The sequence below is a fragment of the Drosophila virilis genome, chromosome 3 (assembly GCF_030788295.1).
Source record: "Drosophila virilis strain 15010-1051.87 chromosome 3, Dvir_AGI_RSII-ME, whole genome shotgun sequence".
Lineage (NCBI taxonomy): Eukaryota > Metazoa > Arthropoda > Insecta > Diptera > Drosophilidae > Drosophila > Drosophila virilis.
The window spans coordinates 4132629-4158395 of record NC_091545.1 but is presented as its reverse complement, the minus strand read 5'-3'; the positions used below and the strand labels follow the sequence as shown (position 1 = coordinate 4158395).

At 39.1% G+C, this 25767-nt stretch overlaps 1 protein-coding gene across 3 annotated transcripts in view; it reads left to right on the top strand.

The window, feature by feature from the left end:
• unc-13-4A (BAI1 associated protein 3) overlaps nt 1-25767 on the top strand; it is a 106044-nt gene that overhangs the window by 52553 nt on the left and 27724 nt on the right. For 2 of the 3 annotated variants that reach the window (XM_015175470.3, XM_032434619.2), the window contains exons 4-6: nt 1223-1418; nt 17923-18647; nt 22955-23186. In XM_015175470.3, coding sequence (XP_015030956.1) covers nt 18233-18647; nt 22955-23186 — 647 coding nt within the window. In that variant the 5' untranslated portion in view covers nt 1223-1418; nt 17923-18232. The remainder of the gene's footprint in view (nt 1-1222; nt 1419-17922; nt 18648-22954; nt 23187-25767) is intronic. The other variant, XM_070207946.1, reaches the window with a different exon arrangement.

Below are 25767 nucleotides of genomic sequence, written 5' to 3'. Positions count from 1 at the left end.
GTTTGCAAGTTCTTGCTAGGGTTATATTTTTACATTATAACTTACTCAAATTGGACTTAAAGCTTTGCTTGAGCTTAGCTTAAGTATTAGAGAAATCTATTGCCAGAATGCTTTTTTTTATTTTCCATACCTAAACCTTGTTATGATTTTATCATATTATTTTTCTATATTATATTTATATTATTCTATAACTTCAATAATTTTAAACTAAAGAAAAAACAGAGCATATTTTATCTCTACTTTAAACAAAATAAATATTTAAAGAGCATAAGGAAGATTAATGATGTTGCCAAATAATCAAAGATTAGGCAGCGAAAGCCGAAGACAAACGAAAAATGATATTCATTCAATCAAAAGTTTTCAAAATGTCATTGTAAACGTAATTCGCAAACAGCTAACATTTTTTTTTGTGCCCGGAACTTTGCAGGACATGGCGCCCTTTTTATTAAGTCAAAGTTTTGATTTCTTTGATTCCCTAATGGCTGATTGCTTGTGCCCCGAAATCAATTTGTAGCGCACATTAAATGTAGTCAAATGACCCAAAATCAGCAAAAAAAAGAAGTAAATAAATAGAGAGAAAAAAAAAATACGCAATTCACCTGCTTACGGGCCGGACAAGCAGGCGTGGGCAGCCCGGGGGTACCAAAAGCCGGGGCAATTAATGGCATAAAAAACAAGAAAAAAAAAACACACACACGCAGTTACAGTGGACACAGCTGCGGGTGAACTTAAGTGCGTAAAATCAGCAAAACGGAAACGGAAACTCATGCAAGTTGGGCGGAAATGTTAAAACGACAACTGCGACTGTGGCTGGTTTGTTGTCTGGCTAAAAAAATATATATAGCACACAGAAACCCAAAAACACAGACACGAACACACACACATACACACACACACACACACAGATACAGCTTAGACGTGGAGCATTAAATTTATGTGCACGCCAACCGGGGGCGTATACGTAACGTGACTCGGCGCGCTTAAAGTGTTGCAAATTGTTGTTGTTGTTGCTGTTGCTGTTGCCCACCTGCCTAGCTAGACAAATATCCATGCTCTAAACATTTTTCTAGCTCGAGTGCCTTAAATCCGCACAAATTAAGCTCTAAATTAGAAAGGCATCACTCGAACGTAATTGCCTAGCGCGATTTATATATATATATATATATATATACAAATATATATATATTTATTTTTTTATACATCTCGCTTTTATCTCTTGCAGTTGCCGTCGAATGTCGATACGTGCCCGGCATATGGCAACAGCGAAGCATGTAGCCTAGCTACAGGATCTAAAACCCTTGGCACAACTGAAGGAGCTTAACGCCAGGCGCTTACCATCCCCTCGCACCGCAGCGCAGCGCAGCCCTTCCCCCACCTCGTAATTGAGGTGCCATCAAATTGTTGGTGCGGCTTTTGTGGTGCGTATGAAAATTGCAAGCGGCATCAAATGTGCCATAAACTTAAAAACTTTGCTTAAATTCTTTTCGGTCGAAAGTGTCGCAATTCACAGCAAATATTTAGCACCATAACACACACTGATACACACACACATATATATTTATATATTCACACACACACACACGCACGCCTGTAGGCAGCCGGAAATGTTTTTGTGTTCGTTTGGTCAGCAGCTCTTTTGGGGGCTGGAAGTGACAACAATTATGCATAATTCATATGCCGCACCCCGACAACAATAACAGCAACAACAAAAGGAACAACAGCAACAACTTTCATTTATCATGCAGCACGCTACGTGTGCCCGGCAGTTAATAAAATGAACCGAGTTTCATTAATTTTTCAGCAGCTGTCAACATAAAACACAATCAAGTCTAAGAAACACTTGAATCCAAATATTCTGACAAAGATCTTTAAGAACTATAGATACAACTTCTTTTTTTGGCATATCGAAAAAGCAAAACCTCTGGTAGTTTAAACAGATTTATTTTGAAGAATTCTTTTAAATTGATTCAATATAAAAACATTCTCCTAATTTTAGAAATAACAATTGGGTGCAATCTAGGCTCCAATAAGTAAACATAAGTAAACTCAAGGAACTGCACAAATGAAATTGCAAACGGCCTCTTAAAATATTATTATTATTATTATTGGAGTCATTCACAGTTTTACAACACTGGCTGCTTAATTCGGCTTATGCACAGGATAAATTAGGAGATACAAAAACCCGTTTCAAATCGAATCATAGCCAAAATAGTTTTCTGATTCAATACTTGATTCCTGACATTCAAAAGAGCAAGTTCTTAAACAAATTTACATACCCAATTAGCGTTATTCATAGAAAAAATTTCAATTGAAAATTTCAATTCATGCCTTGGCATTTCTTTGGCGTATACCCTGCACAATTTTTCGGTCAATCAACTATGACAAATTTAGTCATCTATTCATATCAAAAATGCTATTTGTTATTCAGGCTCTTGGCTCTTGTTGTTGTTGCTGCTGTTGCTCTGCCGCTGGGAGAGACCCTTGGGCAGAAGCTACACATACACACAAACACACATACACTCACACACACACACACAGGCACACAGAGCCCACGCACAAAACCACAATACAACAACTCAGCTCTCAGCTCTCAGCTCACAGCTCAGAGCTTTCACCATTTTCCCTCTCGAGTGACCGCATTTTAATGCCTTTTTCATTGTCCTTACAACTGTGGGCCCGGTCATGACACGCCCATCAATGACGCCCACATTTTTGGGACCCTTGTTCTGCCGCCCCACATGCACAATTTCGCTTTTGCATACTTTTGAGGCGCTGAGGCGACACGTCGTGTCATCAATCAATCTTGATGTAAAGCTCAGCACAGTACAGCTCAGCACAGCTCAGCTCTTGGCCTGCTACGCGACGCATCATTTTTTACGCATTCTCCGACAAGCTGTGAAATTTCTTTAGTCGCGTTTTTAATAAGTTTTATACAAATAAAAAAAAAGAAAGTAAAGCAAAAATTGTTCATTATGCAGCTTGCAATTTGATTTATGGTTTTTTAATGAGCTGTTGCTGTTGTTGTTGGCGGCGTTTGCTGCTGTTGCTGCTTGTAGAGATATTTTCGCTGCTGTTGCTGGGAATGTTGTTGTTGCTGCGGCTGTCGCATTTGAGGTTATTGCTGCTGTTGCGTCTGTTTAAACTGTTGCTGTTGGGTTTCCTTTTTAGCTCCCTTAAGTAGCTATCGATATAGTTGCTGAAGCTGTTGCTGTTGCAGTTGCAGCAACTATTGCTGATGCCCTAGCCATTGATGTAGTTGTTGTTTTTGAAGTTGTGGCTATGGTTGTTATTTTTGCTGGTTTTTGTGTACTGCTGCCGTTGCTGCCTTTTGAAGATATTGCTGCTGCTGCTTTCCCATTCAAACTGTTGCTTTTGTTGCTCCTTGAAGTTGCTATCGATATAGTTGATGCTGCTGCAACTATTGTTGTTGTTGTCACGGTCGTCATTCCTGCTGATTGCTGCTGTTCCTGCTGCTGATACTCTTGCTGCTATTGCTGCTACAATTGCTACTGCTATTGTTGTCTTTTTGTAGACTTTGCTGCTGCTGCATCCATTCGTTTTATCTCCCTAAAGTTGCTATCGATACAGTTGCTGCTGCTGGACGTTTTGCTGTTGCTGGAACCATTTCTCATGTCTCAGTAATTGTTGGTGCTGTTGTTAAAGTTGTTAGTTTGCCGATTGCTGCCTTTGTTGCTGCCGCTGTTGCTAATACTGTAGCTTCTGTTGCTGCTGCTTTTGCTGCTGCTACTGTTATTGCTTCTTTAAGGTGGTATCGATATGGCTGTTGTTGAAGCTGCTGCTGTTGCTGCAACTATTGCTGATGCCTTAGTAATTGTTGCTGCTGTTATTGCAGTTGGGACTTTCTGCCGTTGTTTCTGCTGTTCTTATTGATACTTTTTCTTTTTTGCTAAGTACTATTTCTGTAATTGTTGCTGCTTCTGTTGTTGCTATTATAGAGATTGCTACTGATACAATTCAGAGTGTTGCTGTTGCCGTGCCTACTGTGCTTTTTGTTTTTGTGTACCTGCTACTGATAGTTGTAGTTATATTTGCTGAAAGTGTTGCTGTGGTAGCAACAATTGCTGATGCCTTTTTGATTGCTGCTGTTGTTTCAATTGTGGCTACTGCTGCTTGGTGCTGCTGTTAGTGATACGTTTTCTGTTGTTACTTCTGTTGCTAATTCTATTGCTGTGACTCGTATAGACATTGCTGCTGCATCTATTTAAGCTGTTGCTGTCGCCTGGGTGTGGCTTTAGTTGGCTTTTAAAGCAGGTACTGCTGGAGCTGTTGCTGTTGATGCAACTATTGCTGTTGTCTTTGTAATGGCTTACGTTATAATTGCTGTTGTTGCAGTTGTGCTTGCTGCTGTTACTCTTGTTGCCTTTGTTATTGCTGCCGTCGCTGTGGCAACCTTATGTTGTTGCTGCCGCTGTTATTCTTCTGTTATGATTGACATTGGTACTGCTGTTGCTGTTGTTTATGTTATTGTTGCTGGTACTATTGTTCCTGTTGCTGGTGTGCGGCTGCTCAGGCTGATGTTGTTACTGTTGCCAATATGCTGTTGTTGCTACTGTTGCTGTTGTCAACCCATCTGCTGTTGCTGTTGCAAGTGCTTTTGTTTGCCCATTGACAACAACATTGTTGCTATTGCTGTTACATTTTTTTTTTGCTGTCGCCAGTGTTGCTGTTGCTGCTCCTTTTGCTGCTGTTGGTGTTGTTGCTACTTCTGTTTTTGCTAGCGTCATGCTGTTTGTTACTGCTGTCGCTGTTGCCGCTGCTGAGTCATTGTTTGAGTCTCAAAAACGTTTGTCAATTCGAGCGTAAGTCTTAAATAAATATTCAGCGACCTTTGCGAATAACCAAACCCTTGCCATTGCCCAAGTGCACAGGGCAAAGTTCATGGCCATTGCTTTTGACCAGCAACAACAGTAACAGCAGCAACTGCTTTTGGGAGCAGGTCGTTCGAGTTTACAGCTGAAGTGCTGTTAAATTTTAATTGCTTCGCCCTTTTTTGAGCCAAATGCCATTAACAAGGACATTGCTACTGGGCCACACTGTTGCACGCGGCGTATACGTGATGTGTTGCTCCCATATAAGAAATTGTCATTGGCAATTTGCTGGCGGCAACATTTCCTGCTGCCACCGCCGCCATTATTTTTGCAGCATTTTTGTTGCGCTGTTTTATTGCTCGGTTATTTTAATTAAAAACTTTGCGCAGCTGACAATGCCAACTGTGCCAACCGGCCCCCGCCCCAGCTGCTACCCTCATCCGCCCTACTCTCTCTCTCTCTCTCGCAGGTTGCCTGCGGGGCCAGCATCGCCGCCTGCCACAACAGAATGTGCGAAAACAAAGCTGTCAAGACGAGAGCTACTTGTATCTATAACTAACTGTGTGCCCCCCTCCCACTCCCACCGTCTCTACCATTGCACAGCACTCAGCCCGCAGCAACAGGCCTGCGCCTTTTGTCTTAGCCTTCGAATTTTGCCATTTTTACGCTTTTAAGCCCTTATTAAAGACATATGCAAAGTACGCAAAGATCTAAAGCGTATACGCGCCGTTGTTGTTGTTGTTGCTCTTGTTGTTGCTGTTGCCACCTTGTTGCTGTTGTCGACACTCGCGTAATTGTTGTTGCTGCTGTTGCCGCGACGTCTAAGCAAAAAGCGCAATGCGTGGGGCGCTAATCCTGCTTAACGTATTGTTGACAACGCGGTCGCCGCAGTTATTCAACTGAACAGAAAATGTTAAAAGTATATATGTATTTCTATATAGATGTGTGTATATGTATATGTCTGCTATATATATATATATATATGCCTGATATTTGATTATATACGCTCTTAGTATAAAAGGCGTCGCGCACAGGTTTCTGCTGCGAGGCAACTTATAATATGCTGCAAATCTAGCCAAGGGTATTTTTAACATATAGCAAAGTATGTTATGTACACACGAAAGCAATTTTGAGTCTTAAAAATGCATACATAAACTCTTGATCAATATCAACAGACGAGTCAACAGTCGAGACGAATCAGGAGATGTATTTATTTTCCATAACTACTTTGGTTCAAAATTAAGAATATTTTGAGGAATGGTAGCTGCTAATTAGATAGAGACTATCTAATTTTTAAAAGAACAGTCAATGAGGCTTTTTTAATTGAAATGAATATAAAATTAATATTCTGAAATATTGTGACAAGCCAAGACTTAAAGCAGAAACTGAAAAAAGCCAGCTTTATATATCATATCGTTAATTGGTTTGAAATGTTAATCGAACTAATGAATACTTTTTTCTCAGTTCACAACGAGTTTCTGCATACCATAAAGTTGGCTTTCATATAAAAATCAATCCATATTCCATGAAGAATTCATGAAAGACTGTTCCTGTTTCCATAAAGAATTCTCAAAGCCTTTTACATCGAAAATAGTTTCCAAGTTCTATTTAACATTTGCGCAGTTGTATTAGCCATATTTAAATATATTTCGCTGCATTACCCTCATGTTCAGCCATGCGATTTAAGTAGCTCCTCATGCATTTTATGCTCAAAGCATAGTGTTTAGTGGCCCACCTGATTTTTAATTAACATACATTTAAACCAACAAAAGCTTGAAATGGGTGAAAAAAATGCAGCAGAAAAATGCATTTTTAATTGCGATGCGCGGCAAAATGCATTCATCAGTTGCAGTGTGCGTGTTTGTATGTGTGTGTTGTTGTGGCTGGCAAATAAGCTGCCAGGTCCTTGACCAAAGCGCCGTGAATGCAAACAATTAACTTGGCCATCATAAAGGCCAATGCCAAACCCAAAGCCAAATGAAAGAGTAAACAGAGAGAAAAGACTGAAAAACGTATTTTTATTATGGCCCTTGGAAAAGTCAGTGAAATGAACTTTAAGCGCAGTCAACCGCTTGGAAACGTCTGAACGTCTGGCAACGTTAGGAGTTCGGTTACCCATACTCTCCTCCCCTCCTCTCCATTCACCATCCTCTCCCAACGAGCCGTGTGCATTCAGCCGTTTTCGAATTTTTCTTGTAATTTGCAACAATGTTCAGAGACTGCATGTTGTTGACGACAACGACAAGGTCTCTTGCCATCTTTGTTGTTTGACATGATAAAGCCAAACAAAGCGCCACCCACTAGACGTCAGCCCCCTCCGCAGCCCCCTGGTCGACAATCTGGCAGCCCCATCTGGGTGAACCCCTTCAAAGGGCGTCGCATACCAGAGACAACCCGTCGCTTGATTGGCGTCAAGAAACGCATCAAAACGCAAGGTGACTTTCAAGTTCAAAGCAAGATGTTAACCGCCATCGTGAGAGAGGGGTTAACCCAATGAGGGGTAAATGGGTTTATATGTGTATAATGGCGGATATGATTCGGCTTTGCTCGGACCAAGTTTTTATCACTCATTTTTCCGCTACTTTCCGTGGGGGTGGATTTTGCAAAGAATGTGAAACACGTCACAAAAATCATTGAAAAGAAGTTTGAAGCTGACAAACGCCACGTTTTTTATCACATTAAGAACGTTTTGCTCAAGATTTCTACCTAGTAGGTTTTGGGATCTTGAGTTGCTCAATTAGTTAATCAATCGAGACCAGTCGTTGTAAATATTTATATAGACTAAGGTATAAGATGAACAAAATTTTTTTATGAGAGCTGTTTCAAGATCAATCAGCCAGTTAGTGAGTCAATCCGTGTTTCACGTGTTGAGAATAAACATTTTTATATAGATCAATAAGCAGCTGTCTAAGGTTCAATCAGTCAATCAATAATCGGTAGGTTATGAGTTAGTGAATTTGTCATCAATCAGTAATTGATTTAGTCAATAAGCTAGTAATAAAATCAGAGAGTCAATCATTCAATCAGTTAGTTTGTCAATCATAAAGCCAATCATCTGAGTGCTAGTCAGTAAGGTGTAATATACATTGATAAACAATTGTTTGAAGTTCAGTCTGTCAGTAATTATTTAATAATTCAGTCAGTCAATAAGTTTGTCAGTCAATCAATCTACGTGTCAGACTGTTGGGACAAACAGTATTATATACATTCAATCAGTCATCAATCAGTAATTCAGACAGCCAACACATAGTTAGAGGTTTAGTCTGTTTTTCAGTCAGTCAGTCGATCAGTTAGTCAGTCATTCGGTTGGTCAACCAGTTAGTCTGTCATTCACAGTATACCGTGAAAGGGCTTTAAAAAGATTCCTTAATGAGCCTTAAAAATTGTCCCTTTATGAGTCATATTGTTGGCCATAAGCAAAGCTTAAGCAACTGCTAAATAGCCCATCGATACTGTGGCCCAAAAGCATGTCTGGCATTTGCAATTAATGCCTTTGGGCCAATAGCAACCGAATCCGGCCAGTTGCCGCAAGTTATTCGAGATTGTTGCAATGTCAAAGGCAACAATTAAATGTGCCACCAGCTCGGGCCGCTTGCTCGCACACGGCTAGTGTATCTGTGGTCTCGCATGCTTGACAATTAGGCCGCACAGTACATTAATTATGCATGCGTGTGCGTGTGTAAACTGTGTGTGTGTGTCTTGTGTGTGTGAGTGTGTAAACTGTGTGTATGTGTGTGTGTTTTTGGTTTGCTCCGACGCCCAACGACGAAATTCTCCAATTTCCTGTGACACACACGCCACTCAATGCCAAAGCATTTTTTTGGCGAACCGCAAATATACATTCAAAAGACAGACAAACTCGCAGCACACACACTCACAGCACACACTCATAACACACACACACACGCGCACATATCCATTGGGTCTGGTTATTTGAGCCATATGCCTTGCAAGGACCGCACGTAATTAGCCCTCCCCGAACGTTGCGTAACTTGATAGTTTTAATTGGCATTCGCTTGTGCCACCGAAATTTGATTAAAATGTGCTTCGTATTTAATTAAATGGCGCCATATAATTGGCAAACAGAATGTCAAATGCATAAAGTAAAAAAAATAGTGATATTACGAGCAAAATCAAAGAACTAAGCATATCTAATTACAGTATTTGCTCTTGCGATTTATGTTCTATGTTATTTTATAATCGGACCAATTCTTTCAATTAAAATAGATTTTGATAGAGATAGAGCACATAACAGATGCTGCAGCATACAAAATATATTACAAAGAAAATAAATCATAAAACGTAGAATGACGAATACATAAAAAATAGAATACAGACGTAGAATACAGACGTAGAATACAGACTAGGAATACAGAATACGATCAATATAAGTAAAAAATGGAGTTTAGAATGCAGAAAACAATACAATATGCAATTCTTCAGATAACAGAATATAGGGTCTAGAGCCTAGAACCAAAGAATAGAACATAACATACAACATATAATTTGGAACATACTTATTATATCTCATACTTATTATATGTATGAAATATGTAAACTTAAATATGCCATTTAATATAAAAGATATAATATTGAAGAATGGACAAACAAATATTCTATGTTGAAGATTTATATTATAATTATCCTAATACCAAGCCCGCACATACATCACATAGAAGATGCTGTCCAACCTATTAATGTGTGCATGGCAAAAGTTTCGCTTATTATAATCCATAATCTATGGAAAATGCTTTTGATATAAGCTCTCCGCACTGAAGGCAAAGTTTTTTTGTGTTTTTTTATGCGGAATTGTTGAATGCACGTTGAGTTTTCTGCAGTTTTCTCGAGTTTCCATGAGTTTTCTTGGCATTCCTTTTGCATTGCCAACGGCTAATTAAAAGCGTTTTTCCCCCTTTCAGTTTATGTCGAGTGCGGGAAGTTTATCAAAGCAGATTTGCAACGCACACAAACAAATTTCCCCCTTCCGTAAACACACACAAAGAGATGGAGAGAGGGGGGAGGGGGTGAGTTGTGCGTAGCTTTTGACATTTTCTTTTGTAATTAATCGCAGCAGATGCAGCCGCACCTGCAGTTGAGTTAGCTCACAGGGCAAGTTAATTGAATTTGTGTTGCATTTGCACAAATTCCACATACGCCGTGTATGCTGCCAGTGTGTGTGTGTGTGTGTGTACGTGTGTGTGGCATGTGGCATGTGGCCTTAACAAATTAAGCAATTTGCTGTGCATCTGCTGCCGCTACTGCTACTGCGGCAGTCAGGTGACTCTTGAGCGCATTTATCAAAGAGGACTTTGGTTCGGCACTTTGCATGGCCAAGCCACATTATTCATGGTTCCTTGAATCCTTGACTCCTTGCCTCATTGTTATACTCTGTAACTAATAAAATGAGTTTACGACGGCATATATGTGACGCATGTATGTCTGTACGTGACGTATGTAAGCAACTAACTATATATTCCTTATCAGGAAGATATGCCAAGTCGATCTTTAACGTTTATAAGAGGTTTTTGCCACATGTCCTTAATATCGTTAAATATCGATACATAAATATCATTAAATGGGGAATTTCAAATATCGACAAATAAAGATTTTTTTCAGTATCGTAAATATTGATGCTTCTTAGTATCGATAATAAACGATTTTTTACAGTTTTAATAAATATCGAATATTATCAATATCTATATATACATCGATTTTGTTAACATATATATTAATAATGACGTTCCTCAATATAGATAATGTTATTTCTCCTCAATATTGATAATCTTCGATTTATTCAATATCGTTTTATATACTTATCGATCAATATCGATTTTCCTTAATATTGATAAGTACAGAGTATGCTCAATATCGATTATTATTGTTTTAAACCTTTGGTTTTCTAGACGCAGCCCATTTAATAGTTCAGAGTCGGTTACAGGGTATCTTCTAGTTGGCCGCCCTTCATTTAAACCACATTTTCTTGTTGTTGTTGTTGTTCTGTCATCTACTCTAGTGCTACACAAAAGGATCTGCTCTTGGCTCTGTTTTATTGCATTCGACAGTAGCCTAGTGGACCGCCTGCCGTTCCACCTCCGACTCCTCCTTCAACTTTTCCTTCTCGTTACGGGCCACCTCAACCACTGACTACAAAATTGCCAGAGCAAACAAAGGCAGCTGCATGAAAAGTGTGGAAAGTGATGCATGTGCTGCAGTTGGTGATTTATGATGATGATGATAATGGCCTGATATTGCAGCTGCTGGCATTGAGGCAGTAGCTGGAACCAGTGGGTGCACCAGGGATGCCTTTCTGAAGGCGTTTCTGTTAATTTAACCATTATCTGCGGTAGGAGTGCAGTTGCAGTGCGTAATTAAGTTATGACAATAGTTGTTCATGCTGTTGCTGCTCAGCTAAATATGCAGCTGTGATGTGCTTTTAATTGTTGCCACTACTGTAAATGTTATTAGTGCTGTTATTATTGCGGACGCTACGTTAAGTTACAATGCAACATATGTGTGGTTACTGCTACAGTTACTAATACTGCTACAATCACTTTTACTGCTACAGTTGCCCTTTCTCAACAGTTACCTTAATTTCTACAGTAGCAATAGCAACTGCTACAGGAACCAATACTGTTACAGTGATTCTTACTGCTAAAGTTGACTTTTCGCATCGATTACCTTAACTTTTACAGCTGTCACTTTTACACTGTCACAGTCACTGTATGTGCAACTAGTTTAAGTGCAACAGCTGCCCTAGCTACCATAGCTACTGTAGATACAACTTTGTCGATGTTACTGCTACAGTAACTAATACTGTTCCAATGAATCTTCCTACCCCAGCTAGTTTAACTGCTACAGCTGCACTAGCTACCAAATCTTCTGTAGACGGAACCTTTTTTTATGTTACTGCTACAGTAACTAATACTGTCAGAATGATTCTTACTGCTACAGTTGATTTTTTGCATGGATTGCTTTACATATTACAGCTATAGCCACTGCGATAGTTAATGTATCTGCAAGTGGCTTGTTGTTACTGCTACAGTAACCAATACTGTTAGTGATTCTCAATGCTACAATGATTCTTACGGCAACAGTTAGTTTAACTGCTACAGTGTCACTAACTGCAGTAGTTACTGTGACTGCAACTGGTTTGATGCTGCTGCCGCAGTTACATTAATTCTTGCTGCTGCAGTTGCCTTTTCGCAACATTTACTCTAACTACTTTAGTTGCAGTTACTGCTACAGTGAACTGTAACAGCAGCCGTGCCCAATACTGCTATTTTTTCTGCTACTGTACCAGTTGCTTCTACTAATACTCCTGTTACTGCAACAATTGCTTTTACTACTGCGATTGTTGTTACTGTTACAGTTGACGTATTGCTGCTGCTTCGCTCTGTTGCTGACATGTCTGCCGTAACTTCAACTGCTGCTGCTTCTGATTACTGTGAGCGATGCTACTGCTGCTGCTGCTCTTACCTTTTTACTGCAATTGCCACTGCTGTCGCTTTAACTTAATCATATTAACCACAATTGCCGACTGTTATCGTGGCTCGTTTTTCTTTGCCCGCCATCAGACAGCTCGTGCGTAAAGTAATTTATGTATTGCCACGCCCATTTGAACTACCTCTCGCACACACACACACACACACAGGTACACACACGTGCACACACGGCGACTAAATAAGACATTTAAAGGCCGCACATTTGTTTAACTCGCTTTTCTGCCAGGTTGTTTATTTTTTTTTTTTTTCTATTTTATTTCGGTTGGTTATTTTTTTCGTTCTGTTAAATGTCGAATTTGAAATGTCTGCCACAAATTTTGCGGCATTTTTCTTTTTGGTATCAGTTTAAAGCCACATATCAAGTCGGGACAGCAGTGAAAATAAATTTTATGCCGCAGCATGCGTTGCCCTTGACGCAGCTGCTTTGTCATTTTCACGCATACGCCCCCAAACCAAACCGCCTTCAAATACAAACGAGCCACGCCCCTCCCCTCCATGCCTCAGTCAGCTGCTAGAAAAAAAAAAAAGGAAAAACTTGGCACACACAACAACGGAACAAAAAATGACATAAAGCGACATAATAATTTCGCCTTTGAAATTGCCTTACAATTGCCTTTTTTTTTTTGTGGCGCTCTGGGATTTGATTCCCCCAACCCAAAGGCACCCCTGCGCTTGCAGGACGCGCTTATTTTTAGCTTTGCCGCTTGAAAAACATTCCTTTTTTATGCGCCACGGCTTTACACTCTACAGAAGACCTATACTTTTCGACTTTTTAAGGCATCTGAAGACAAGATTCGCCGCTGAGTCGAAATGAATTTTGGAAGAGAGTAGGTAAAATTGTATGTTGATACTGCTACAGTAATTGCCTTTGTTTTTGTAATTTTGCTATATATTATATTTAACAGTAGCTGTTACATATAAATCTACTGTTAAGGCTATGCTACTGTTATTATAAAAGTCACTGCAGTAACTTCTTTTGCTATTGCTCTTAGAATTACAGCTACTGCTCTTACTGTTACTGTAAATGTTAACATACCTTCAATAACATGACATTTAAGTGTATCAACTCTTCGGCTTGGCCTGGACTGTTTTCCTTTTTTTTATGACTGGCACTAAGTCTTATCAACAGGCATTTGCTCTCATCCCTGGCACCTCATATGTTTGTTTGCCAAGATATGCACACAAAGTGCCAAACCGGAAAATGTGCGAAAATGAAAATTGACTTAACAGCAAAAAGTGAAGCTAAAGAAAACAAAAAAAAAAAAAAAAACAACAAAAAAAGGAAACTCTGCGCTCATTTACCTAGTTGTACCTGCTGGCAGCTGTTTTCATATAGTGTCCGCCACACGACAAGTAAATGACATTTGCTTAATATGAAATAGCAAGAGTTTCCCCTGAAAGCCACACAAATGCGAAATGCGCGTTTCATTTAGTTGTGGAAAGTATTTGGTTTTCCCAGTTGAAACGTTGCTGCCACATGTCGCATGCATAATCATTAATAAAAACTAAATAGATTGAAGCCAGTCTCGTGGCTGTTGCTTCTGTAGCTGGTTAATGGCATTCATTAGCACCCACTACCCTCACATATAAACACACACAAGCACACACACACACACGAACACACACACACCCCCATAAAACTGGTGAGCGACTTTCTTAAAGTTTCCGCTTTGCCGTTCTTCTGCCTTATGTGTTAGCTTTGTATACCCTGTACTTGTTGAAAATGTGTGAAAGGGTTTTTGTGAGCGAGTCATGTGAAACCGAAAGATGACGTCCATCAAATAAATTAAATATATATTTTTGATTGCAATACAGATATTGTCTAAATTTTTCTGTCTGCTCGGAAGATTTTGAAATGTGAAATATAACATCATATATCATACGCAGCAGAGATGTAGCTTAGCTTCTAATGTGTGCCCCCGTTGCTACTAAGCTGAAAGGGGTGTAGAAGTATTTAGAAATATAGATGCCTGCTTTCGGTATATATACAAATGCATTTAAATGCTAAAGACTTTTCAAAAATAAAGTTTTCATAGTGTGTGGGCTGCAGGAAAGAGTGTGCCCTATTGACCTATTTGTTTTGCGTACAGAGTATCTGCTAGTCGAATACATTTGACTTACGCACGCTTACATGATACCCGCTGGGCTTGGCCAGCGCCCAATTAATCTTAATTAAAGTCCTGTGCGCGTTGCTAGCTCAACTCTCGCATATGTGTGGGCGTGGCCGCGGGTGTCAGCAGCTGTTGCTGCCGCCTGCCCCTTCGCTTCCATTTCATTTAATTGTAATACATTTGTCTGCCGCCTAATGGCGAATTTACGTGCGTCGCATAAATCAACTTTTGCGCTCGGCGATTTATTTTTAGCATTTACGAAACGCAACCCACACGAATTGATAAACAAAATGCCCGGCAAATGGTTTTTATTTACAGCTTTGTCCAATGTCGTTAATTATGCAACAATCGGTTGCAAGGGGCAACAGCAGCAGCAGCAGCAGCAGCAGTAAATGCAGCAGCAGCAGTAAATTGCGTGCCTCGCTGACACGACCAGGCATGAAATGTAAAACGCGCTGATTACACACACATGCAATACACAAGCATACACGTGCAACACGCACACACACTTGCAACACGCACACAACTGCATACAAATGTCAGCCATTGTTGATGTTGCCGCTCCTTTGTTTAGCAGCTGTTGTTGCAACAGTTGCTGCTGTTGCTGCTGCCACAGCAACATTGCAAATCTGCACGCTGGACATGCTTGAATTCCATTTAGAGGCAATCAACAGGATATTAAATGCCAACTTTTGTCGCCAATTCACGCGTGGAGAGCACGTTGAATAACAATCAAGTTTTTACTTTGGTTTTATTGTGCGCAACAATTACAAACAGCGCAAATTAATAATTTGCCAAAACTAGCAACATTTATTTATAACATTTATGCGTTAACACATTTAGATTATAATTTTTTTTGATTATTCAATAATTTTAAATGTTAGTTTTTGTCTGCTTTTAAACATTTTAATTTTCTTAAGTTTAAGTTTGAGGGTACTTGTATATTGTTGCAATATGTGCTGAAACATTTCCAAGAGAGATCCTTTCCTACAGTTCTTTTATGAAATACTACTACAAGGGTCATTTTGTGATTCTGCACAGAAAGGGACATTTCCGACCCCATAAGGTTGATATAGCCATGTCCGTCCGTCCACTCCTCCATAAGTATATCAGTCCATCTGTCTGTTCCTCTGTTTGTTTCTTTTTCTCTCTGAACTAAAGCTATCGTCCAGAATCTTTGTAGGTTCCTAAATGGAGCTTTTCTTTCTTTACCAAGATATCTTAACCGGAAACGATATTAAAGCCTTTAATCATTAGAATACTTATTTCATATTTGAGGCTCCCATTGAAGCAGTTCGAGCAACATTTGTTGTGTATAAAATATATATCACGCATTATCTTCATTTTCGGAAGCAAATTTCACAACAACTTTTTCTTGTTTTTATACAATAATTACTTCCAATACAAAATCTTAAATATGTTTAATATCTATCCAAAATATATCCTAATAAAATTAATATAATTTAATTGTATTATAATTTCCATATAATTTCCACGTTACATCTATTTAATTTAAATTAAATTTGCGCCGTGCTCATTATCTATTAACGGCGATAATGCTTATGTAGTTAACGCAAAAGCAAATCCAGACACGTTTCGTGTACTTTGAGCTTTACGAAAATGCGTTCGATTTGCGTTGTTTCCAGTTGTGGACAATTAATTAACTAATTAGCGCTTTGTGTTGCATTTATTAATGCCAAACAACAATAATTGCGATTAGTGTTGCGCCTGTCGCAGCTGCTGACCTTAATTTATGGCCCAGGCTTGTGGCTAATGTCCCAAAAAAGAAAAAAAAAAAAAGGCGGAGAATCGAACGGCAAGGTGGTCTCCTCTGGGCCAATTACTCATGCAGATCGATTAGACGCATTAGCCAAGAGCCGCAGACTGCTTCACTGAGCTCAGCTGATTAAACGTTAATTACGGCAAACCTCTAAATAGCTGGATAACAGATAGAACAGGTCCTGTTACCGTTCCTCTGCCCCAAATCGGTTCCATTTTCCTGCTCCTCCCACTTCAGTTTGTCAATCAAAGCAAAATTAATTAACAGCGATGCCGAAAGAAAACAACGAGAGAGCGAGAGTGAGAAAAAAAAAATATATATATATCAATCGATATTTGAAATCAACGTTGAGCTGCACTCGGTATTTTTTTGTGTCTGTGTGTTTTGCGCAAATTGCTTGCACAAACAGCTGGCAATGAGTCAACACAAACAACAGGCCAATAACTCAATCAGACGCAAATAAGCTTGCCAGCAATTGGGGTTGGAGCCTTCAAAAATGTAACAAATTAATTTAACTGCGCGCCGAAAGGTATGCTACAAAATGTTATCCAAACGAATTGCGAGGCATCGCATGATTGTTAGAAATAGCAAAGCTTTGCAGCAGACATTAAGAATGTCTGGTAGGGCTAAGGTAACTAGCCTACGAGAAAATACGGATATCTTTGGCACAACGAATATTTAATACGCTTTTGACGACTTTGAAGATATGTAAACAGGGTGAAGCGCGTTAATGCTAAGTTAAAACCTTGGTTTGATTTGGCACATATACTTATAAGCAGCATACTTGAAATAGTTAATGCTGGGGCTTAGTCAAGATATCTTATCGACGATTTAGTCGTACCATGATGCAAGCTTTTGCATATGTAGAAGGTACATAAAGAAACTAGTAAATGCCTAATTCGGTCAAGATATCTTAAGAAATAAAAAAAGATTCCTTACTACTTTTCCTATTGCTCCAATGGCAGCTATTTAATATAAAGGTCCAACCTGAAAGACAGAAAGACAGACAAAAAGATGGCTTTATTAAATCGGCTATTGATGCTGATCTATAATATATAGTTTATGGAGTCGAAGAAGAGCCCTTAAAGGGTATATCTTTTTTATATCAACATATATAATTATCGCATAAATCCAATTATTTTCTTCCCTTGTTTAAATGAGAACAGATAAAAATAACAAAGCTTGTTTCTTGATTTTGCTTTATTTAAAGTGAAATTGTAGTATAGTTTAAATTCGGGATAAATGCTAATTTAAGATAAATTTAGAAAAAAAGGCTTTAGAGCTTTTCATGATTTTGCCTCTTTTATATCGCCAGATTAGCCTGCAGGCATAGAAAACAAATTGTCTGCGAGCTTATTTACAGCTCAGGTGAAACAGATTTGAAATTTAAATCTACAATTTAAGCCAAATGAAAATAAATGCTACACAAATAGCCAGAGGGACGCAAAGGCTTTAAGAATTGTGAAATAATCTTAAATACAGCTAAGTCGTGTCTGTCTGTGTGTGTGTTAGCTAATTGGTTGTAATCTTGAGCTCAGGTAAAACATATCTAACATTTCTATATATACATACAAACACTCATTTATGCCTGGCATCGATTTAAGCCTTGGCCTAAAATTTCAATTAAAACCAAAAATAACAAGAGCACAAATCTAAGGGCTTGACTAATAATAAAAAAATATGTCTGCTTCTGCTTACAGAATTTGGTCTGGCTCGGATCCTATTGAAGCAATTAAAGGAGCAGAAGGAGCAAAAGGAGCAGAAAGAGCTGCCCTGGCTGGAGACGCACATTTTATAATTAGGAAAACATAACGAATTTGAAAGCAAATCCCCCGAGCTTTGTATGCGCCAAGTTTCCAAGTGATTAATTTCACAATATCAACAACAACAACAACAACAAGAACCACAACAAACTGGGGCCAACGACAGCGATTTAAGCCAATTAAGCGACAGCAACAACAACAACAACAACAATAACCAGACTAAAGCGTTAGCACAGCAAATGCCGCCATGAGTTTCCTAAGCTCCATGCAACAATATGTAACAAGTGGCATATCCAGCTTGGGCCTCGGCAATCGCCGCTTCTCGCTGTCGCGCCAGGAGTCCAGCGAGCAGCAGACGGGCGGCCTGGCAGGCAGCGCGGCTGCAGCAGGCGGCGCCTTGAGTCCACAGCAACAGTTGCTCTCGCAGCAGCAACAGCAGCTGCACCATCAGCAACAGTTGCAACAGCATCAACAGCAGCAGCAGCTGCAGCATCCGCCGCTGCAGCAACAGACGAGCATTGGCAGCTGTCTGGGCGGCGGCGGCAGCCCTTATGGCCCGCCCACACAGCCCAACGCAGGCTGCGCTGCCAATGTTGCCGGTAGCAATTATCCCGCCGGCGGCGTTGTCATTGGCAATCCGAATGCCACTAATCCATTACTAGGTGAGTTCCATCTTTCATTCAAGTGATAAATGTGCTGCTCCCGAAAAAGCGACTGCCCCCGTCCCCTGTCACGCTCTCTGTGGGCGACTAACTGTGTCAAGATTAATGAAAATCCATGACAAACTAAATATACGTATTATTTCATTTGATGTATGCTCAGACAAAATAATATTGTTACGAATGCTTCGAAAATGAAAACAAAAATAAGCTAGAACGAAGGCAAGTCACGCAACAAGCCGAAGACTAAATACCCTTAAAAAGGAGTTTATATAGAAAAGCAAGGGAAACTATATGATATACTAGTCGGGTTTGTTGTGATTTTGAAGATATGTTAGGAGAACATCAACTCATCTATAGATGCTCAAAAATATAGATACTTTTTGGGTTTGGAGTCCTCTAGTCGTCGTTTGTGACAAATTTTTAATACCCTCCACAAGCCTATAAAATGTAATTAATCTTTGATGAAGTGCAAAAACCAGAAGTCCATTAAGATAGATTCATTATCATGTTTTTTATTCCATTATTATTTCACATGCAAATTTTGTAGCATACTTTGAAAATGCGAAACTGTACTTTCATTAAATTTATGGACTATTCCTTAAAAAATATACCCAGCAAATTTTGTGTGTCGAAATAATTGACGGCTGAACTTAAAACTAGATAGATATATATTTGTATTCTAGTTTGGCTTGAGTTTAGATTTTTATAATAAACATCAACAGCTTGACTTTAGATTTTCTTTCATTATAATATTAATATTATTTAAAATATTTCTTTTTCACGCATGTTCGTGAAATTCATTTAAAAAAGATAAGTTCATTTTTTACCAAAGTCCAGCGCAAAACGTGAAGCTATATGCTAGATATATAATATTGCTAATTTTTGAAAATGTGAACAGCTCGAATTTAGAATTTCGTTATATATTTATGACAGCGACTTTGGTCCGAGTATACAAAATTTCCACTGGTTTGCGTGAATTGAATATGCAATTGAAATTTAAAAAGTTTTATATGCTGCTGCTGTAGAAATCCTTCATTACTTGTGCCTTAAAAATGATTTAGATTCCTAAAACTAGTTTCTATTAAATTCAACACATAAATTTACCTAAAAATGAACTATTTGCAATATAAATTTGAATGCAAACCGAATTCTATTCAAATGTGATTTTCTGTTTAATTCTAAACACATTTAAATATGTGCTGTCATACGATAGATCTCTGTTTGTCCATTTATTGTTAATATTAACAAAAGTTTTCAGTTACATAACAACATTTTGCATGGAATATTTGTCCAATTTCGCATTACACATACGCCATGTGGTGCAGATTCTGAAATGCAAATGTCGCAGCAGCTGCTGCTGTTGCTGCTGCACAAAAGCCATAAATAAACAAAAAGAAAAAAAAAAATTGGCAAACGTGAAACCAGAAACAAGAATCAATGCGTAATCGATAGTTTTTATTCCGGCAAGCCGCAAAAATGCAAACAGCAAATGGGAAAAGTTTATTGAATTTATCCGGGCGTCATGTTTTCCAATCGCTAAGCAAATGTAACAAGAAAATTTCAACGAGTGCGCCGAATGTGACGCAAAGTTTTCTCCTTCTATTTTTTTTTTTGGGTAAAAAGTCTTGGGGATAAGCACAAACAAATCTGCAACAAGAACTGCAACAGAGACAAAACTATGCCCGGATCCCAACCAAGGCAATCAACATGCATATGAGCTCCTTTTGGGCTCCAGTTGTAGCTCCTTTTGGGCTGCCAGAACTCGTTCGCCTCCAGCCAAATCGAAAGCTAAATTTTGTTGTTGTTGGCGCTGGATGCATAGTCAAGACACAGCGCAGCGGGTGCCGCATTGGCTGCCACAAAAACCGCTGCTCCCTTGTTCTGTTACAAGTTCTGTTGCTCGGCTTGTGCTTGGCTTTTGATTTACAAACATCTACAGCATTTGAATCAAATTGAAATTGGCTTATCTTGTTGCACGCGCCACGAACGAGCGGCTTTTGGTCGCATGATAGCGACGAGAACGACAACTGAGCAGCCAGCAGGGCTAGGGTAGCTTAAAAAAAGCTAGGTTCAGTAGAAAAAGTGGCTCTAAAAACAGCTACATTTTATTTTGAAAAAGAAAGAGTTGTTGAGAAGAGAGAGAAAGTATTCAAAAGAGTTGAAAGTAAAAGAGGCTAGTCAGAGAACAAGAAGTGGTTAGCAAAAGTTAACAGAAGGTCTTGCCGGGAGTGCCCGTCTAGGAGATACCCTGTTGAGCTCCATGCCATGATATGTATGGGAAATGGCCTACAAGACTATATTCATCCCAAAGCTCAAGAATGTAGCTCTATAAATGAGTTTTTCTTTGTTTTTTAGCAGAAAGGGTTTAAGTTATACAGAAAAGGGAAATATTTGTTGTCGAGAAAGTTAACAACCTAACTGTGTCAATCTCTGGCTTATCTTAGCCCCGAAATATGCTCAAGAAAACAGATTTACAATATCGATATCTATCAAAATAAAAATTCGAAGACATGTCCATATCTATATAGTATATTTACAAAGTGGAAAAGCTCGTTCTGCGTGTGCTATTCATGGATGTACATTTCTAATTGCAAGTCTTAAGCTTTTGTAGATTGGCATAAAAGAACAGAAGGCCGAAAGAAATAGGATAAAATGACTAAGCCCATCATTCAGATTGTCAATATCCATGCATATACTTTCTTATTCCTCCTAAGTAGCTACTTTTTAACGTGAAACAAGCTAAGCTGGCAGCACTCGGCATCAAGAGGCAGCAGCAGGCGTGGCAACTAAAAAACCGCCAACGTGTAAGCGCAGTTGTTGCCTGCGAATGTATTTGCATGTGTGTGTTCGTGTGTGTGGCTTTTTCTATTTCCCTGTGCCTGTGTGTGTTTCGGTTTTTTTTTTTTTGGCCAACTTTGACTTTACGCTTTGCGCCGAGCAACCGAAAGTATACATTATATATATGTATATTCGTTTTTTGGGGCTTTTGCATAAGCAGCAGCCAGCAGGAGGCAGCAGCAGGAGTCAGTCTGAAGTCCAGAAAGCTTTCGTGACGAAGCCGCAGCAATGGTTAGACAAAGTGGGAGGTTAGACGAGTGGCAACAACAACATTCACATTGAGTCTGCAGCAGCTTTCCCATTGTCCTTGTCGCTGGCAGGACTAGCAGCTGGACTAGCAGCAGCAGCAGCAGCAGCAGCAGCAGCAGCCACACAGATGCATGTCAAGGTTGCGGTTATGTTGTCCTGAACAACGTTTGGCCACATCCCACAACCCACACCCCCCAATCTCCCCTCCCACGACCAACCAACTAGTCAGTGCCGCATTGACCGCATCGCATTGACTTGACTGGGGCTTGGCCGACGGACGAACTGGTCGACTGGTCGACTGACTTGTTTCCTTCCGTTTTCCTTCCTGCCCGTCTGCCGCCTGTTGCCCGCTCTAAACTGCAACACATCTTCTAGCACGGCAGCCCCTAATCCATAAACATTCGCCTCATTGCTAAGTACTCCCCATTGTATTAGAAGTTACGAGCGTCTCGTTGTCTCTCACAATTGCACGAGTTCTCAGGCTCGGGCATAAAAAATTGAAACGTAGCGTGTGTTGGAGGCAACTGCAAATGATACTGAAAACAAACATGAAAACGTAATTTGTCTTTCAATTTTATTTATCCTAAGCTCCAAGGCTTAAAACTCAAGGTTAAATCTAAATATTGCTTAGCTAACACTGTGCAACAAATCGAGTATGGAATTTATATTCATGTACAGCGTCAGATAATGTTTAGGTTGAGATTGTATGGCAGCGCCCACTGAGTGTGTGGTAGGACGGATTAATCAATAAGTTATGGAGATTAAGATTAATCTGACTTGGTATGCACATATATTCGCATACATCTTTCTGATGCTCACGGAAGGCTTCATACTTTGGTGAGAAATGCTTTTACCAGATCAATATTGTAATTTTTGTTCAAGAGTGATAAGTTTTATTCCCCTTTGATTCCAACAACTAAATGCCTTAATGCCATTAAAATACTGTTAAATCTGGAAATTAAAGATTCACGCAACTAAATGAATTGCACAAAAGAAAAACCTATCAATAGAAATACAATATAACCGATAAAAGAAGGTGTAAAAATAAAATAAATATAAAATCAAATCCAATTTAATAAAACGGGTTTAAATTGAATGCATTGCACTACTTTTTGAGAAGGTAGGCAGAAAGTGAGGCAGTTAAGCACATGAAACAACATATGTATAAAAAACTACCTTTTATATATAAATATCTATTATATGCATACCTCTCTCCACAGGCTATCCCAAGGGCAGCAGCGGTGCGGGAGGCAACTGTTCATCCGCTGGGAGCACACCCATCAATTCGCGTCGTCAATCACGTGCCCTGGAGTGTTTGGCACCGCCGCGCACTGGTTCATTTCGTAGCCGGAATTCGCCACTGCATCAGCCGGATCCGCCGCCGCGACCACCGTTGGCATTTTGCAAGCGACGCCTCAGTTGGCCCGAGGTCGATCCGCGCTCAAATTCTGGGTAAGTGTTGACGGGGTGTGTGTGGGTGGAATAACCCTAATGCATAGTTGATGATGTGCAAAAAAGCCGCAAATGAAATATTAATTTTTTTATTTATGAAAATACCTTGAACCATCCCGGCAGCACGTGTGCTCTTCATAATTAACTAGAGAGACAGCCGGGACAGATATATGCGATATGTTTATGCATTTTAAGCAGCTATGCATAAATTAAATGAAGTCTGCTCCTAATGAGCATCTTTGTTGGGATTTTATACATAAATTATAAAGGTTTCTGAAGCCTGGGAACCGGGCAAGTCCATTCAGCATTTGCACAGAAATAAAATGAATTATTTACCAATTAATTAATGTACTTCAATTGCTGTTGTGTTTTTACGTTTGTTCTGAAATGCTCTATAATTTTCAAGTCCGACCTTCATAATTATGTAATTACAAAAGTTTTGTCCTTGTGTGGGTGTTGCTTCCTCTTTGTTTTTTTTTTTTTTTTTTTTTTGCTTTTACCAGCACTGTGCGCTGTAATTCCCAAAAGAAACTTTGGCCCTGGCGCCTAAGTCTATGCAACATTGGCAGTTTCAAATGCGGGCCCAACCTTTTGAGCAGCTCAAACTTTTAGCCCAACTTGCGCACGCACACAGCCATACAGACACAGATAAGGCGATATCTTTGCAGCATTAGGGCTGTAGGTGGAAAGTGTGCGGGTGGTAGAGCTTGGCAGCTTACAAGCAAGGTTGCAACATGCTGCAGCCTGGCTGGCCTCAAAGCCAGCGTCTGCTTAGCATAATGCGGCTGCAACTTAGCCTGAAAATGTGCGCATAATGAGAGTTTGGTCTTGAGGTAACATTTAATTAGGCATGAAATGAGATTTAACTAGGTGTTGCTTTTTAGACACACACCAAGTTGCATCACGCTTGCCGGCATGAGAAGCGCCGAGAACGGCTCTCATTTAAATATAATTAAAATCATAAACTAGAAAGCTTTAAGCAACCGTTGCCTGGTTGTAATTTATTCAAATTATTCAAAAATACCTTTGTAAATTTTGTAAAATACCAACACAATTACCAGTACTGTTCCACGTTAAAAATATTTGCAACTGAACACCAGAAATCAGTTGCTGCACGCAAATCCAATGACAATATTTTTTAATATTAATTAATTATCTGCATAAAGCGCACAAAATGTATTTGTCAAAAAGTTGCAATTAGCGCGCACCGCGCATGCATTAACATTCAATTATAGAAGGTAAATACAAATAATTCATTATGAATCGTAAACAAATGCGCGAAAATACGTAGATTAATTAAATGCCATAAAAAGGTAAACAACAATTTCATACGCAACACACTCATTAAATTGCCATTTATTTTGTGTGCCAGGAAATTGAAACAAAAGATATGTAAAAAATAAAATGACAAAAAAAAAAAACAACACACACACACAAAATCATGAATAATTGTTAAACTAAGGCAAAGTTCAGCAACTGTTTACCAACACTGCACGAAAATATTTTTGCGACAGAATAAATACCAAATAAATAAATGATAACAGCGACAAGAAACTAGCCGGGAAAAGAAAACAAAGTGCCGGAATCAGGGCAAAGTTAAGAGGAGACTTTCGCAAAGAATACGCCAAGAACTTTAAGCTGAAATTGAGTGCTCGTTGACAAAATCACAAAGCAAACGAAACAACTGCGCCAGAAAGTTTAAAATTAAATTTTTATTGCAGAAAAAAAACGCCATAAAAAATAAAACTTGCAAACAATGCACTGTAAGTCAAAGTCCGCAATCCTCAAGCCCCGCCCTGCTCCGCATTTGCGGCGCAGATTTTCGCCGCGCGCAAAAAAATTTAAAAATAAAAGCGTCGACAAAAAGTGTTGGTCAACAAAAATTTTTTCGAGCCTGTCGAAAATGAAATTTTACAGCACAGTTTATAATTTTTTTAGCATACCCTGTAATCAAACTAAAAAAGCGTTTAATAAAACTAGAGTTACCTCCGATTCCTTTAGACAAATAAAGTCTTAATCAAGTCTTGCCAGTAAGGCCTTGTCCATCTGTCTGTCTGAATATTCAAGTTTTGTGGGCTTCGATCTTAGTGACATTCAATTTTCAATCTGCTCTTCCGTGTACCCTGTCAAATAAACATTTTTTTCGATTTTCGATTATTTTTTCTGTGCTTCAAATATTCAACAAACTATTCTAATTGTCGTCTTCCATACCCAAATCAAACTTTTATTGACAATATTTTGTTACGTTAATTCGACAAATTTTCTTTTGTACGGGATTGACTTATAAATGTTACCAAATGAGCTGGGAGGTAGAACCGCCAAGATTGGATTTTTCTATTTGTGTATCATATTTATAATGAGCTTACATTAATTTATCGATAACTTTTCTGTTCCAACCGATAAAAATCGGTCTTCAATTTAACATGTATCCCATAAATCTTATAGTAGCTTTCGTGGAAACTAGAAATATTAAATTTAATATGAATATATAAATTTAACACTCGATAACTCAATCTGCTCACCCCAAAATACACTTTAAATTTGGTTACAGGGTATCTGCAAGTCCAGTCTAACTTGATTC